Raw genomic sequence first — 18,964 nt, 5'->3', positions numbered from 1 at the left:
ACCCTGAATCAGAATGCTATACTATACCATGATAAAGGACACATCAAGCAAAATTAAATAAGTCACACAAAGGTCTCCTTTAAGAAAATTAGATTAGATTAACAAAAATTTTTTATATTTATGTCAGCTTTAGTGAGATTTACTGCATTAGTATAATTGTGACCTATTAATAACATAAGTAGGAATGTGTTATTTATAAACATTGGTTATATATCTACATAGCAATTATAATACTGGAAATAAAAGTATACACATAAAAGCAAAATACTGGTATACAGTACTATTCTTGTGACTCAAATTATAATCTAGAAGTGCTACTGTTTTTATTTCAAATTCTATTACTATTGTTAAAACAGATTCTAAATATACAGAATATTATAAATCCTAAAGCAACGTCATTGAAAAGCACATTTCCATGTATATTGTACAATATAAAAATGTAAAATAGGTTTTAACATTTCTCTACATAAAACACTATTAATCCACCAAGGCACCTAATATGTCTATGATATATAATTTAAAGCATATGGTTAAAGGAAAGAATTTGATGAACCTCAAGACAGAATGCTAAGTAAAACTGAGTATGTGTTGACCCAGGCGCACTGGCATTACTTGGTAGAGCTGATCAATAGATATTAGCTTTAAAAAGAGATAGAGAAAGAAGCTGCTGCATATTTTTAAACGAGAGTGAAAATTTCAATTGTATCAATCAAGACCCAATTTTTTTCCTCCTAGTCTTTGCAGCTGTTCTCTTCAGTTAAGATTCGTCGTTTCAAATAAATTTAATTAGTTCCAATTGATCACAGCCAACACTTGTACAGCTTAATCCATGCTTTTTTACTTTTATAAGGCAAATGCTAATAAAGGCTACTAGGCTCAGATTCAAGTGTCATAAGACAGCATTCATACCTAAACTCACTTGTACCCAAAAGAAAAATTTCAAAAAGCATTCTGCCTTTAGTGAAAGCATTAAATTATACCTCATATTTTAATTGTTATCTTGCTCAGACTGTTTCTAGGAATTAAGACCCAGATTACTACAATAATAAAAGTAATACAACTACCTACATTAACCTAGCTATAGCTTTCAAATAAGAATTCCCTGAAAATGCAGGCAAATACCTCTCATGATGTAATTTCTACTTATTTTATGAAGAAATATTAGAACAATTCCTTTCAAATAACTGGAAAAATCATCTGCATGGCTGCACTGGCCGGCTTTCCTCTTTGTAGTACTGACTCTCTACAACACTGGTTACCCCAAAATAAGATTATTGTGCTTGAATCACATTTCTCTCAATGCATCTACCATATTTTTCATAATGCAATTTCCATAGGATTCTAGTCAATGAAAAGAATATGGTTTTCTTCTAAACCCTCACAAAAATCTATACCACAGCTTAATCAAGTCACACAATCTAAAGGTAACCCAAACGATCTACAGACTCCAACATGCTACTTGCTTTGACAACATGGGAAGGAAGCCGTTTTTTCAGCTATTTATGTTCTTCTGATATTGAACATTCTTGCCTCTAGTACCCATGACGTGAAATGAATAAATCAACTGATAAAAGACATTTGTCACATATGTTTAACCAAACTTAGATTAAAATATATTGTATGTACCATTGATCAACTCTTCAAACTAGATTTGCATTCTTATCTTCTTAATTTTGCGACAACTAAAATTTAAAAATCATATACTAGAATGCTATCTCGTGTCTCTGATAGTGCATAATTCAAAATTTCAATGTACTGATCTAATCATGCTTATTTGACTGCTCAAAAATTCAGCTTTTACTCTAGAATGCAAATTAAGTTATTCTACTATTGTAAAGGCAAATTTATTTTTGCTATGACTTAACTACTTTTTATAGATTAGAAGTTCTGTAAACTTTACAGGGAATTAAAACATAAAAAACACTTAGAACAGTATGAAAAGCAGTGACAACTGAATACAACACAGACTCGTTTAAAAATCTACAAATAAAATAATTTCCTTTAGCGGCTACTGAAACAAACATCTTAACTGTAAAGTGCTAAATGACTTTCAGAAAAGGTAGAAGTTCCTGAAATTGTTCATATTTAGGTTGGGTATTTTTCAACAATGAACTTACACATTAAAAAGAATTTTAAAGTAAGTAATAGCCACCAGCATCATCTCATTTTTATTGAAAATCAGATGTTCCCCAAGTTTGGCAATATTAGGCAGCATGGCACAAGGCTATAGGTATTTAAATATACACTGTGTAATGTTCAAAGGAGACATTAGGTTTTCTCCTTCCCAGGGAAAAAAAATTTAAAGGCATTCAGGTAGCAGCAGTAACCTGCCTAACACAGAGGAAAGAAAAGACAAGACAAGATGGAAGGACAGACAGAAAGACGGATGGGATGTGATTCACAAGATGCAGGACAGGAGGGAGACAGAGGGAGACAGAGGGAGACAGGGAGAGGGAGGGGTAGGGGGAGGGGGAGGGGGAGAAGGAGGGGGAGGGGGAGGAGGAGAGGGAGTGAGAGAGGGAGGGAGGGAGAGAGGGAGGGAGGGAGAGAGGGAGAAAAAGAGGGAGTGAGGGAGAGAGGGAGAAAAAGACAGGGGGAGGGAGAGAGAGGGAAGGGGGGAGGGAGAGAGGAAAGGGGGGGAGAGAGAGAGGGAAGAGGGGAGAGAGAGAGAGGGAAGGAGGGAGAGAGGGAGGGAAGGAGAGAAAGAGGGAGGGAGGGAGAGGGAAAGAGGGAGAGAGGGCGGAAGGAGGGAGACGGGAGGGACGGAGGGAGAGAGGGGAGGGACGGAGGGAGAGAGGGGAGGGACAGAGGGACGGAAGGACAGAATGACAAAAGGACGGAAAGAAGCTCGCTCCCCTTTCTTTTCTTTTTTTAATTTGAGACAGTCTTGCTCTGTCACTCAGGCTAGAGTGCAGTGGTGCCATCTCCTCTCATTGCAACCTCCACCTCCCAGGTCAAGTGATTCTCCTGCCTCAGCCTCTTGAGTAGCTGCGATTACAGGCGCCTGCCACCACACCTGGCTAATTTTTGTATTTTCATTACCACCACACCTGGCTAATTTTGGTATTTATTTTAATAGAGATAGGATTTTGCCATATTGGCCAGGCTGGTCTTGAACTGCTGACCTTGGGTGATCCACCTGCCTCGGCTTCTCAATGTGCTGGCCTTACAGGCGTGAGACACTGTGTCCAGCCCTCCCTTTAATTTTTGTTGAAAAATTTTTTGGGCATGCTTCTTTCTAAATTATTGATAACTATTAAATATTTCTTGCTTCACAACAATTACACACTTCATAATCAAATTTTAAATTTTAACCATCCAAACCCAAAACAAAAGCTTATTTTTAATACCAATAAAAGTATTTATACTAGGTTGTTTTTATCCTCTGTGCATTCAAAGAAATTGAGCTGAATGCATTTCCAGATGCAGTAATTGAAACTGGTTTATGAGTATAAAAAGATAGGCTAAACATTTATAGTGTGTGAGTTTCCTAAAATTTGCTTTATGTTTTTCACCTAAATTTCACTTTAAGTGAAAGGTAATACAGATAAGAATGTTCAGTATCCTAAGTAAACAACTTTTAAAAAGCAGCATTCATTTCTATAGTATAGGTATAAAGAGTAAGTTTTCTTAAACAGCCTATACTGTATATACTGTGATTAAATTTTAGTATTCTTTAGTTTACCTGGTAGTTGCAAAATCTTTCAAAACTTAATGAGTATATTCCTCTACGAATTCCAAAGCTTTAGTAATGATCGCAGCCTCTGAATTAAAAGGTCTCCAGAAAACAAGTGCACAGCTAGCAGGTTCATTGTTATAGCTACAACGAGCAAACCTGGACCAAACAAACAGTTCCACTTCTTTTGACCTCAAGATCAAAGAGGACACTAAACAGCTTCATAAAACTAAATACACCAGCAATACAAGTTTCCACCCTTTCCATCGAAATACTTAATCCCACCACAAGTAATCTAGGAAACACTTTGCAATGTCAAACAAAGCTCCAACCAGATGTCGAAGACGTCTGTGCTTACCAGTGGTGATGTCATCATCCACAAGGTCATGTTCTTCCTCCTGGACTTTGGCTTCAGGCCCTGAGGCTTCAGGAGCAGTGGTGAGAGTCTGCATGGCCTCTGATGTGACTCCAGCTAAAACAAATGTGAATCACAAGGTTTCATTTTAAAACAGGAAAAATAAGGCAAAAAGAAATTTTAAAGATTTTTAATTTACTTAATGGATGTAAATACATTAAAAAATATTTATGTTCACCAAAATTACAAAGATACCAATCAATGAAGAAAAGATTTGCGTGTGCTCTATTTATTTTGTGTCTATATGTACATGGGTATATACTATATTTATTTTTAATCTAGATCTGGGAAAAACTAACAGGATGCTGAAGTATTACATTTTTTACTTTATTCTTTTAATCTTTTTGCTACAGTTACTTTAGCCGATTTAGACAATTATGCAACAAAGAGGAAACCAATCTGGAAAGTGAGGATTATTTTAAAAGTTTACTTCTTTTTAATGTTAGTTTATAACTTGGGAGTTGGGAGGAAAGATGAGGACATGAAAAGAATTTGTGCTCTAGGGCTAAGTAAGGGACCTGAAATGCATTGCCCAAAGAGAGTGTAACATCTTCCTCTATAAAGAAATTCAACATGAGGTCTGATAATTATCACAATGAAAGAAGCTAACTGAAAGCAAACAGGCAAAGAAGTTCTGAGGCCAAAAGCTTCCATTCTGTAAATTGCCTGAGAATCTGTCAGCTCACACAAATGTCGTTTCCTTACATACCTATCCTTTCATATTTGATGATACATATTTGTTGTCAACTTGCATCTGTCACATTATTTCTCAATTTCTCAACAGATAGTAGGGGGTTCATCAAGATTTTTCACATGGTTATCAAAAGATGTTGTTCAGTCGTGATAATGTACAAATCTGCCCATTAGGAGTTACTCTAGGAGTTAAACTTCCTGACCAAATAGTCTTATATGTATAGCAATAACTGCCTATATATAATCCATTTAAGTATTTAAAAAAAATTCTTTGGTTCAAGGAGTTATTTTCTTCTAAGGGGAATTAACTTAAACATTTATGTGAAATTCAGCCTTGCTGACTCCAGTTAACCAAAGGCATCAAAAGAGGAAGAATCTTAGTCACCATAACAGATCCAGAAATGGACCTACCAGTAGGCAGTTCCAAGCTTTAAGGATTTAAACTTGGGGGTTGAAACACACTATTTAGTACCATTACTTATTCAGAGTTGCTTTTAAAAATAATAATGCTAAAGAATGATGCCTGATAAATAAAAAAATGACAAAGCTACCACTTCACATAAGGATTTGTTTTCAAAAATATTTTTTTTAACTGTTGTTTTAGATTCAGGGTACATGTGCAGATTTGCTACATAGATAAATTGTATTTTGTGGGGGTTTAGTGTACAAATTATTCCATTACCCAAGCATAGTACACAATAGGTAGTTTTTCAGTCCTTACCCATCTACCAGCCTCCACCCTCAAGTATGCCCCGTGTCCACTATTCCCTTCTTTGTGTCCATATGTACTCAATGTTTAACTTACAGAAGCATTTTTATTGTTAGATTTATATGACTAATTTTAACATACAGGGGATATACTACAAAAATATTACTTTATTAAAGAGAGCTATCAGTAATATAATTACAAAGAAGAGATAAGAAAGTAAACATCACATTCCTAAACAGATATTGCTCAAACACAAAATCAAAAATCATTATTTCACATTATTAAATCAATATATAAGTATTTGAAATATCTCAGTCTAATTTCTTGCTTAGAACTTTGTAATATTTAAAAGGATCAGAGAAACACTGAAAAAAATATTAAGAAATAGTTTGGATTGTAACAATCAGCATTAGTATTCTCCTTTCCTATAAAACTAAGAGATCAATGAAAATAAAGCTGGTATTTATGTCGTAACAAGTTTACAGATCCATCTAAATTTAGCTCATTTAATCAGAGAGGCTAAGTAATTGCTCAACATAATATAGCTACTAAATTCAGGAACCAGAATTGAGACATAGGTCTTTTGATTTCAAACTTCAATATCAATTTATCACCAAGTCTTTCCCGGGACTAAGTTTCTGGGGACAGGGTGGGAGGTGTCACAGAACATCACAGCATAACCATGAAATCATAGAATCATACAATACTGATTATAAACACTACCAAGCATTCCATAGAGTTCCTGTGCTGTGCCAGTTAACTATTCAACCAAGGGAATTCAGTATTTTGGAACAGAGCTTAAGGAACAAACATGTACATCTCAAAGTAACAGGCACAAAGACCAGGGAGCAGTGCTAAAACTGGTTCTCTGATTGATGCTTCCCAAAACATAGTAAGGGTTACAAAATCCTTAGCAGAAAAAGAATATAAAGAAAACTACAAACCAGTATCTCTCATAATATAGTCTCAAGAATTCTTAACAAAATAAAAGCAACAGCAACACATGGAAATAATTATATACCATAACCCAGTAGGGTTTATTCCCAGCATGAAAGGGGTTTAATTTGACAAATTGGATCAATATAATCCAAAATATTAACAGGCTGGAGAAAAACAGAATTCCTGATCATATCAATCATTTGACAAAATCAACATCCATTCATGATTAAAAAAAAAAAATCTAAGAAAAATAGAAATACAGAGGAACCTGATAAAGAGCATCTACTAAAAGCCTACAACTAACATTATACTTAATGGTGAAAGTCTGAATGCTTTTGACCAGGAATATGGCAAAGATAGTCATGCCACTCTTACTTACCATTGGAAGTTCTACCCAATGCCACAAAGCAAGAAAATACACACACACACACACACACACACACACACACACACACACACAATTTAGAAAGAATGATGTAATTGCCCCGTGTGATGGTTAATTTTAACTATTGACTTGTTTAGATTAAGGGATACCTAGATAGCTGGTAAAGCATTACTCATGGGTATGTGTATGAGTGTGTTTCCTGAGGAGACTGGTGTGTGAGTCAGTGTATTGAGTGAGAAAAATTGGAACTCAATGTGGGCAGCCACCATTCAATTAGTTGGGGGCCCTGGCAGAACGAAAGAGCAGAAAAAATGCAAATTCTCACTCCTGGAGCTGGGACATTGTTTCTCTTCTGTCCTTGGACATCAGAACTCCAGGTTCTTCAGCCGTTGGATTCTACGACTTACACCCAGCAACCCTCTGGGTTCTCAGGGCTTTGGCTTTGGACTCATAATTAAACCCTTGGCTTCTCTGATTCTGAGGATTTTATACTTAAACTGAGATCTACCACCAGCTTCCTTGGGTCTCACAGCCAGCCTATCCTGGGACATTCCAGTCTTCATAATAGCATGAGCCAATTCCCCTAATAGGGGTCTTTCTCTCTCTCTCCTCTCTCTCTCTCCCTCCCTCCCTTCCTCTCTCTCTCTCTCTCCATCTATTCTCCTGGTTCTGTTCCTCTGAAGAACTCTGATTAATATATCCCACTCAAAGATAAAATGATTATCTACAGGGAAATACAGAGGAATTACTGAAACTAGTAAGTTAGTTTAGCCAGGCAGCAAAATGTAAGAAAAAAAATGGGGAAAAAACCCTATATTTCCATATGTTAGTAATGAACTATGGACACCAAAAATTTTTTTTAAACCACAGTACTATAAGCAGTAATTATGAAAACCAAAATACTTAGATATAAATCTGAAAACCCGCAAACAGGTCTTGTATGCAGACAACTATGAAAAACACTGATGAAAGGAATCAAAGGAAAGCTAAACAAATGAAACAGAGAAATACACCATGATCATGGAATTGAAAGATTCAACACAGGAAAGATGCCAGTTATCCACAAATAGATTGATATGCAAATTTAATGCAATTTCTAACAAAATCCTAGTAAGATTTTTTTGTAGAGAAACAAAAATATTCTAAAATTATATGAAAGTTGAGAGAGATCCAAGACGGCCGTCTAGCAGCAGCTGAGGGTTGCAGCTCCCATTGAAGGCACAGGGAGTGAGTGGACGCCAGATTTCCAGACAAATTTTTGTTGCTTACGGACCAGGAGATTCCCAGCGGAGGAGCCCCACGGGTCACCAGCGCGACTCTTCTGGCCAGCGCGGCTGTTTTGCCGGTGTCCCAGCACAGCAGTTCTCAGTGCAGAGTATGCAGGACTGGGTGCCCTTTTCGTTGGCATTTGGAGCTCCGAGAAGGCAGTCACCCATTTAGCTGATTGGGAGGGGGACTGAAACCGGAAGCCAGACCAGGAGATTCCCGGGCAGAAAAGCGCCACGAATCTCAGCACCGCTGCTTCAGCGGGCGTGGTCGCTGCACAGGAAATTGCATAGATCCCGGCGCATTTTCAGCAGGCAACTGGGGCACCTGGGAGAGAATCGACTGTTCAATTAGGAAAAGAAAAAAAGGGGGCTCTGAGGCGGAGAGCCAGGTGATCAGGCTTAGCTGGTCCCACCCCCACAAAAAAAAAGCAATTGGAAATGCTGACCATTGAGAGTTTCACAGCAAGAACTGCTGAACCCGGGAAGGTCCAGCTCTGTGGGGGAGGGGCATCCACTGAAGGAAAACAAAGAAACAGAAATAACATCACCACCAACAAGCTGGACATCCACTCAGAGATCCAATCTGAAAGTCAGCAATTACAAAGACAACAGGTGGATAAATCCACAAAGATGGGAAGAAACCAGTGCAAAAAGGCTGAAAACATCCAAAATCAGAAAGCCTCTCCTCCTTCAGGGAATCGTAGCTCCTCATCAGCAAGGGAACAAGGCCTGACGGAGAATGACTGTGATGAATTGTCAGAATCAAGCTTCAGAAGATGGATAATAAGAAACTTTTGTGAGCCAAAGTAACATTTTCTAAACCAAAGCAAAGAAACTAAGAACCTTGAAAAAAGGTTTGACAAAATGTTAATGAGAATAGACAATTTAGAGAGGAATATAAGTGAATTAATGGAGCTGAAAAGCACGAGAACTTCACGAAGCATACACAAGTTTTAACAGTCGAATTGATCAAGCAGAAGAAATGATATCAGAGGTCGAAGACCAACTCAATGAAATAAAACGAGAAGACAAGATTAGAGAAAAAAGGATAAAAAGGAATGAGCAAAGTCTCAAAGAAATATGGGACTATGTGAAAAGACCTAATCTGCATTTGATAGGTGTACCTGAATGTGACAAAGAGAATGAATCCAAGCTGGAAAATATTCTTCAGGATATTATTCAGGAAAACTTTCCCAACCTAGCAAGGCAGGACAATGTTCAACTCCAGGTAATACAGCAAACACCACAAAGATATTCCTCAAGAAGAGCAACCCCAAGGCACATAATAGTCAAGATTCACCAGGGTTGAAATGAAGGAGAAAATGCTAAGGGCAGCCAGAGAGAAAGGTCAGGTTACCCACAAAGGGAAGCCTATCAGACTCACAGTAAATCTCTCAGCAGAAACCCTACAAGCCAGAAGAGAGTGGGGGCCAATATTCAACATCCTTAAAGAAAAGAACTTTCAACCCAGAATTTCATATCCAGCCAAACTAAGCTTCATAGGCAAAGGAAAAATAAAATCTTTTGTGAACAAGCAAGTACTCAGAGATTTCATCACCACCAGGCCTGCTTTACAAGAGCTTCTGAAAGAAGCACTATACATAGAAAGGAACAACCAGTATCAGCCTTTCCAAAAATATACCAAAAGGTAAAGAGCATTAACATAATGAAGAATTTACATCAACTAATATGAAAAACAGCCAGCTAGCATCAAATGGCAGTATTAAACTCACATATATTATTGTTAATCCTAAATTCAAATCGACTAAATCCCACAATCAAGACACAGACAGGCAAATTGGATAAAAAGCCAAAACCCATCAGTATGCTGCATCCAGACCCATCTCACATGCAAATATACACAAAGACTTGAAACAAAGGGATGGAGGAAGATTTACCAAATGGAGAGCAAAAACAAATAAATAAAAAGCAGGAGGTGCAATTCTCACCTCTGACAAAATAGACTTTAAAGCAACAAAGATCAAAAGAGGCAAAGAAGGACATTACATAATGGTAAAAGGATCAATGCAACAAGAAGAGCTAATGATCCTAAATATATATGCACCCAATACAGGAGCACCCAGATACATAAGACAAGTTCTTAATGACTTATAAAGAGACTTAGACTCCCACACAATAATAGAGGGAGACTTTAACATCACATTGTCAATATTAGACAGATCAATGAGACAGAAAATTAACAAGGATATCCAGGACTTGAACTCAGACCCAGAACAAGTAAACTTAATAAACATTTATAGAACTCTCCACCCCAAATACACAAAGCATACACTCTTATCAGTACCACATCATACCTACTCTAAAGGTGACTACATAATTGGAAGTAAATCACTCCTCAGCAATTGCATAGCATTTCACAGTTTAAATGAAATACTGGTTGGCTGCTTGTTATTTTCCTCCCTTATTCCTTCCTTTCTCCATTGTTAAGCACAATTATTGGCATAAAAGAGGTTTTCAATACCCTTTTGTAGACTGCATTCTAGCCTGGGCAATAAGCAAGACTCCCGTTCTCTCTTCCTTTTTCTCTTCCTCTTTTTGTTTTCCTTTCTTTCTCTCTCTCTTTTTTTCTTTTTCTTTTTTCCTCTCTTAAAAAATTATATGAAAGACATAGGAATTAGAAAACAATATCAAAAATGAATAAAGTAGAAAAAAATCATTTTACCCGTTTTAAGACTTATATGAAGTTATTAAAACCATGTGACTGGCTGAGTGATAAAAAGTAGGTTAACATAACAGAATAGAGAACCAGGAAACAGACACACACGAATACACGAAAATGATTTTAGGCAGAGATGCAAAACCAATTCGATGGGGGAAGGATAATCTCTTCAAAACAGGGCTAGAACTACTGAACATCCAAAGGCAAAAAAAAAAAAAAAAAAAACCTTGACCTAAGGCTCATACCTTATATAATTAGTAACTCAAAGTGGATTGTGGACTTAAATATAATATATAAAAGTACAAATTTTAAAAAAAAAAAACTTAGGAGAAAATCTCTGAAATCTAAGTTTACACTTGACACCAAAAAAAAAAAAAAAAAAAAAAATTGGCAAAGTGGGCTTCGTTAAATTTTTTAGGCTTTTTTCCTACAAAGGCCCTATTAAGAGGATGAAAGGATAAGCTTCAAACTCAGAGAAAAGACTCACATTTCACATGTCCAACAAGCAGTTAGTACCTAGACCATTTAACGAACTCTCAAAACTCAACAGTAAACAATCTGGCAATTCATCAGAAGGCTAAACATAGAGTTGTCATGTGACCCAGCAATTTTACTACTAGCGAATGAAAATTTATGTCCACACAAAAGCATCTACACAAACATTCACAGCAGCATTATTCATAAAAGTCAAAAGGTGGAAACAATCTAAATGTTCATCAACTGATGAATAAACGATGACAGGTTCATATTATATATGAATTGCTATATATTATATACCAACACAAAGAAATAAAGTGTAATACATGCTATAGCATGAATAAACATTAACAATTTTAACACAAAGTAAAATAAGTCATAAAACATTACATGGCATATGATTCCATTTACATGAAGTGTCGAAAAAAGCAAATCCATGGAGACAAAGTAAATGTGTAGATTGGCCTAGAGCTGAGAGGGGTGGAGGGAACAGGGAGTAATGCTAATGGGTGCTGGGGTTTCAGTTTGGGGTGTTTGAAATGTCCTGATTGCAAGTGATGCTTGTACAACTCTACATCAGCTACAAAAAAAGAAAACCACTGAATTGCATACTTTAAAGGGTGAATTTAATACTAAGTGAATTATATGTCAATAACCCTGATTTTTTTTAAGTTTGATTTTCTAACATTCCAGATCAGCCAAGATATATCCATGCCCAGTGTACTCCTGATACTTTTTTCTGCCATACAGCTGAAGAAAAAAAGGGAAGAAAACAGTCATTTAGAACATTTACACAATAAGAAAGCAAAATTCAGCAAGAATATTTTGTTTCAGAAAGGCATAATTTTCCATTTATAAAAGTTAACTCTATTCTTGATGTTGACCATATTTGTAACTTTATTAACCCTCACAGTCAAAATTTCTGTATTATTTTGTTTCTAATGAATAACTTGTTTACTTGGAAATTATATTTCATTTTTTAAAGATCAGCAAAATATCCTAAGTCCCATAATACAGGGCACTATGATAGCGACAGACTACTTACAACCTCTAACCGTTCTGGAAGACAGTAAAGGGGTAAGAGAAACTGAGAACAGACAGTCCAAATTACCACACTCAACTCTCAGATCCAAATGGCACAGCTCATTTACAACTAATTTTAACCATTTGCTTTTAGGAAAATCTGATAGGTATGTTTAACTTTTGAAGTTTTCAGCCTTATCATTATGGTAGAAGATTATTAAAAACCATTATTTAATACTTCTAAGTAAGGCAGCCATTCTCTCCAAAAGAAGGAATAACATATTTTAATTCCCAGCCATAAACTTGGCTATTTTTAGTTCTATCAGGACCTTATGTTAATGGGTGGAGATAACAGTAGACTTTCTGTAAAACGCAAAGCAAAAATCAAATCAGTGGTTATCAGGGGCTGGGGTGTGACGAAAGGACTGACTATAAAGAAGTAAAGCAAAATTTTTAGAATAGTGAAAATAACCTATACCATGACTATTTTCATGTGTTTAAAGCTCATAGAACAATATGTTTAAAAGTGTGCATTTTACTGTATGTATTCTTCCAAAACCTTAGCTTGTTAAAAAAAGACATAGAAGGTACTACACATCCCTGTCACAAAAGAGAATTGAAGATTATGCCAGAATACAAAATTTTCAACAAAACACAGACTAGAAAAAATTTAGTTCTTGCTACAAAAAGCCTATGCTTTTTGAAACATAAAAATCACTTCCTCACTATTCAAAGACAATGAAATACCCTTGCAAAAAAAAAAAAAAAGCCCACTAGGAAAATATATTTATGGAAAGTTCAGGGTTTTTTATATATTGATAATCAAAATTATAAATATTGTCAATTATATGGTGATATTTTGGCATTTTCTTATGTACTTGACATAAATGAGCTTATCTGTCAAATTATACCATACAAGCAAAGGTTTACTTACTTTGAGTATTTCCAAAGAATTTGACAGTGATGAATATCTCATAAAGGTTCAATAAATACAACCTGAACAGAATTGAATACTTTCTATCTCATGGTACAAATTACATTACTTAAATATACTAGAAAATAACAGTAAGGGTATTTTGGGGAAAGAGAAATGATAAAAAGATAATTAAAAATAGAGTAGGAAGAGATAAAAATAAATACAATTAACGGGAAGATATGAGACACATTAAAAAAAAGTGAGTCTCAAATCCAAATTTCACAAAATAAAATAATCAATGTACCTTATACCAAACAACTGTTCTCTATAAACAAGTTTTATACCATGAATCAGGGGGAAAACAGGGTCAGAAGGGGAATGGAGTGGGGCAGCAAGCTGGTATGAGTAAGTTTGGATACAGCAGTAAAAGGGAGTGGGAGGGTTGTAGCTGGTGGCAGAAGTGAGAATTAGAGGACAAGAAAGACTATGAGATCTTCATACCATCTACATTTCTAAATACCTAGATAACTCTTCGCTGTGAAAAATCTATATACGTCAAACATTTCAATTTTATGCAATATTGTTTAAACCACTTTAGAAATTTTAAAAAATGTAAATATGGAAATGTGGCCTTCAAAATCAATGGAATTAAACTACACTCAACTAGTCCTACCAATAAAATTGGATATAGTATTCTAAAAATTACCTTTCATGAGCTTGTAAATTACCTTTTTGAATTTCTTTTCAACTAGCTAACAGTATCTGAGTAATAATAGGAACCCACAAGACTACAGTGTCATGTGATTAACATGAAAGACAAGGATAAAATACTAATTTTTAATATAGTAACATGTAAAAACCAGCCCTTTAATATGGAAATATAAAACCACTTTTGTTCATTATAGTTTTATTATTTTATTGACAATTAGATGGTAGTGATAAACATTAGGACTGAGAATGAAGGAGATTTATAAATATTAACGAAAATTCCATTTCTCATTCTCAGTAATATAGATTTCCACTGAGATTGAAAAATAGATCCAAAAGAATAGCAGATATTTTTATTTCATCAGTTCCTCACAACTGTGGTTTTCTAGTGGTCCAATTAAAGTACACTGGAGGCAATAATTTGATATGAACATTTACTGTGAATGAAGTAAAATTTAACAATAAGGGAGTATGTGAGTATCTATAGTTTCTTTTCAGGCAGAAGGCTTGAATTTATTGGAAACAGATCTCTGCAGTGACTGACCAACACTGCCCCACATTCCCCACAATCCTTATGACAGACAGACAGCCTGCCTCACATTAATTCACTTCACACCACTTCTATCGATCCACAGCCGGTTCCCTAGTCTCTCTGCACACATTGCCTGTCTGGCTGCCTACATCCACATCAGCACATACACACAAAGGCCATAGAAAGATAACCTTTTGCTTTCCATTAAAGACACAGTATCCACTTTTCCTTCTGCAATAACATCAAAAATATGAAATAAACAGTATAGGTGCTGTCTTGTAGAAAAGTCTTCCCCTAAGAAATGTTGCGGATATTTACCCCTTATTCTAAATAAAGATCATTTCAATTTACTGAAAACAAGAAAGTTAGTTTATTAAAGGTCACAAAGTAATTAGAGAAATCAAACTATAATTTAAAATAAGCAGAATGTCTTCAAAGCTCAAATAAGAATATAAAAATAATTTGGTAACATGAGTTTTGCTCTTTGTTTTTGAAGAAATGAAATGCATTTTTTCCTAACTAGTTTTTTTTTTAGAAAGCTGTTCTCATATAAAATTTGATTATTAACAATTCTAAAAGAACAAAAGGGAAACATTTACTGAAAAATACCTACAATAGAAAACAAGAAGTGTACTGTATCAATGGAATATTAATGTGACAGCATAATGCTTTATTATTTCTCTATCCCAAAAAGACAAAAATTCATCCATTATTTAAAAAAAATCATGCCATGCTTAATGCTTCTAATTCATCCCATGTACTTTTTCAAAAATTTCTGTGAGATTGGCAGGCTATGAGCTGACACCACCAATTTTGTTTTCAAAAGACACAAATAAACCAAAGATTATGCTGTTCAATCTACAAATTGTTATGAAACAAAGAAACTGTCTCGATCCACACCTGTACTAAAGCATAAGCTTAAAATGGTAACCTGTGGCTGATTTAGAAACTCAAATATAAGCATAATTACATATCTCAGAACTGTGCTACAGTATGTTCTTTTAGATAAGAGGGTACCTTTGAAACCCTCTTTTTGGGGGGCAGGGGCTAAGATCACCTAGGCAGACGTTATATCATCAAGTGGTAACAAAAGCAGTGCACTCACTACCTACAGTACATTACACCTGTTGTTATTTATAGTAACAGTAAGCTGCTCTGGAAATCAAAGAAAGGGAAACTGATGAATGCTGCTGAAGTTGATGGCTTTTAAAAAGGGATGTTAAGATGTGTATTGGGCCTGAAGGATGGGATAGATCTGAGAGAGAGAGAGGCTGGCATTGCCAATATAAGCAAAGCCATTAAAATGGTAGACGTAACCATGCAAAACGTATGATGATAACTGTGCAACAGTACCAGTAACCGTGCAATGTTCCCTCATTATCTTAAACACTCAAGGAGCATCCAAGCTATTATGCAACAAGCCCTGTACCAGAGACGAGACACAAAAGTGAAAAAGACACACCCTTAGCTTCCCAAAAGCTTGTCTGTACACTGAGGGAGGCATTAAATAAACTTAAGCATAGAAAATACCTTAATTTTATCTGTGTTTAGAAAGGGCTCTCCTGTATCAATGTAAAGAATGACTGGGAAGGACTCTAATGAAGGTAGCAATGAGGACAATGATGTTAAAACCTGGCTACTGGGAGCCCTAGTAGTTCCTCAGAAGTGCCAGAAGAAGGGAGACCTCCACCCTCCCCATCCTTACCTCTTTATATGCGGTTGTGTGTATGCATGCACACACATTTTTACAGAAGTTTCCATTTGTAGAAAGGATATTGCTTTTTTGAAAGTCTGAAAATCACTGATCTAATTTTTTTAAGGCAGTCTTTAATGGGGAGAAAATTAAGAGTAGTTTTCAGATAAAACATACAGAATGGTAGGAGTGTTCTCTAAGCATGGAGAAGGCAAAAGGAAAAATTTATTCATTTAACTTTTTTTGATAGTTATACTAGGGCAAGAAAATAAAAATGAAGGTAGGGAAACACAAAGGACTTTACATTAGAAAATCTAAGAGCCATATTGAAAATACAGATTTATAAATCAATAGGTGAAAATAGTTTACATATGGAAAAAATCAGCTCTTCTTAGGATGGGAAGAGGAAGAAACACATGTCAAAGACAATTTCATAAGAAGGAAATATTTGAGTTTGGTCTTGAAATATGTATAAGAATTTACAATAAAATGACACCAAGTGAAGAAAATTCCAGGAAGAAAGGGTTTGCTAAAAGTCCCTGGTGCATCTACAGAATGGGGTAGCAGGAGCATAAGAAGCGTGAGAAGAGGTAGGCAATGAGGCTCATATAACATTTGAGGCTAAAGCCCCAAAGGTAATGAGTAACAGGGTACTAACAGAAAATTTGAAGCAAGAAAAAAATAAGTTTTCATTCTTTAAAAAGCACACCTGGTTCCTGTATGGAAAGTGAAGTAGACTCACTGGTAAATATAATTACAAGGTTGCTAGGGCTGGTAACTATGCAATGAAAGTAAAGCAAAACTTTAATACCTGAGATTTGGGGATAAGTAATAAAAATCCTATGATTTCTCTATCTGGTCATCAGAAAAATTCAGGAATTCAGTTTGGGTAGAGCCAGACGCAGTTGTTAAAGACAATTATGGAGGCACAGAGTTTATATGTGGTGTCAATCATAATCTCCAAAGACACAATCCTGAACACCATAATCCTAAATGTTGAAATCTCGAAAGATGGAAATCCTTAAAGATCAAAATCTCTACAATCTAAAACTCCAATGACTACAATCTCTAGAGTCTAAAATCCTCAAAATCATAATCCCAAAAGAATAAAATCCCAAATGCTGAAATCCTGAAAGCCCAATTCTGGGGAAAACATCAGTGCAGTTTTTGGTTGTATGCAGGATAGCTGGCTACCTCATGTTAGCTACATCATGTTACATCATGTTAGAAAGAACTATTATCTTTTTATCGTCTTTATTTGGAAATTAAATGGGTTTAAGGAGATGTGGATGGGTATCAACCTGACAAGGGGTAGAATTGTGGACTTAATTTTGGTATCATTTTAACTGGATTAAGGAACATCTAGAAATCCAACACAAAGCATTACTTCGGATGTGTCTGTGAGTGCTTTCAGAGACGATTAATGTGAGAGTCTGAGTGGACTAGGTGGAGAAGATCTGCCCTCAATGTTGGCAGAAACCATCCACTTGGTCTCCCAGGGTCCAAGGAGAACAAACACAGAAGGGAAATTGTTCTGTCTCTAAGAGTTGGGGCAGATTTCTCTTCTGCTGTCTTAAACATCAGAAATGTGACTCCATGAAACTGTACTACCACAACATTGATTTTGTATGTAAGCACCGTGCATGTACATAAAACGTTTCAAGTTCCTCAATAAATGAAGAGACACTCCTTCTGTACATCTACATTTGCAAAAACTAAAATATCTCAAACTCTCAGCAATTTGGGTGATTGCCTGTGTGATGCCCTGTCGCAGTTTCTGACTGCTCTCATCCAACGACTTAGGTTGTCTATCGCAGTAGCTCAGCGGACTGCTGTTAGAAAAGCTGGGTACACACAATCACCAACCACAGTGATATACATTAATAATTTCCACTTTGACTTACTTCTTTACGAATAGGTTCACCTACTCATAACTGCTATATCTATATGACTGTCATTAGCATACCAGAGATTTTATTCTTACAAAATGTTATTGTTGCTTATTTTATTGTGATGTGGACTGTGATGTCTGACATGTTTTTTATGTTTCTCAAATAAATTCTCTAAATCAATAGAATAGACAAGAAAAATGTGGCACATATACACCATGGAATACTATGCAGCCATAAAAAATGATGTTTGTGTCCTTTGTAGGGACATGGATAAATCTGGAAACCATCCTTCTCAGCAAACTGACACTAGAAAAGAAAATCACCCCATGTTTTCACTCATAGGCAGGTGCTGAACCATGAGAACACATGGACACACGGAGGGGATTATCACCCACTGGGGTCTGTTGCGGAAGACTAGGGGAAGGATAGTGGTGGGTAGGCAGGTTGGGGAGGGATAACATGGGGAGAAATGCCAGATATAGGTGACAAGGGGATGGAGGCAGCAAATCACATTGCCATGTATGTACCTATGCAACAATCCTGCATGATCTGCACATGTACCCCAGAACCTAAAGTACAATTACAAAAAAAAAGTGTATTTTACTTTTTCCAGAATTATATTTTCAAGGTTTTTATCTTTCAAATTATGATTCTCAGGATTTCAGACTAAGGATTTTAATCTTTGGGATTTTCAGAGTTTGAGATTACATGTTTCAAGATTATGGCCCAAATCCAGTTTAATCTACCAGAAATCCCAGTAATTTCTGGCAACGCAGCCAGGTTGCCTTTGTATCATTGTATAAAACCTGATGAATACAAGATAATAGACAGTGACATGTCATACATTAAATTCAATCAGTGTGTGGTGGCTCACGCTTGTAATCCTAGCACTATGGGAGGCCGAGTGGCAGATTGCTTGAGCCAGGAGTTCAAGTCCTGTCTGAGCAACATGGTAAAA

The 18,964-nt window shown here is 35.9% G+C and overlaps 1 protein-coding gene across 6 annotated transcripts in view; it reads right to left on the bottom strand.

Annotated features, from left to right (window-relative positions):
* Positions 1-18,964, bottom strand: part of WDR7 (WD repeat domain 7) — a 390,067-nt gene that overhangs the window by 196,343 nt on the left and 174,760 nt on the right. For all 6 annotated transcript variants that reach the window (XM_054244247.2, XM_078348222.1, XM_035271195.3 and 3 more), the window contains one exon: positions 4,035-4,148. In XM_054244247.2, coding sequence (XP_054100222.2) covers positions 4,035-4,148 — 114 coding nt within the window. The remainder of the gene's footprint in view (positions 1-4,034; positions 4,149-18,964) is intronic.

Source organism: Callithrix jacchus, chromosome 13, assembly GCF_049354715.1.
Source record: "Callithrix jacchus isolate 240 chromosome 13, calJac240_pri, whole genome shotgun sequence".
NCBI classification, from domain to species: Eukaryota; Metazoa; Chordata; class Mammalia; order Primates; family Cebidae; genus Callithrix; species Callithrix jacchus.
The sequence above is the reverse complement of the archived record's forward strand: the minus strand, read 5'-3'. Positions and strand labels throughout refer to the sequence as shown.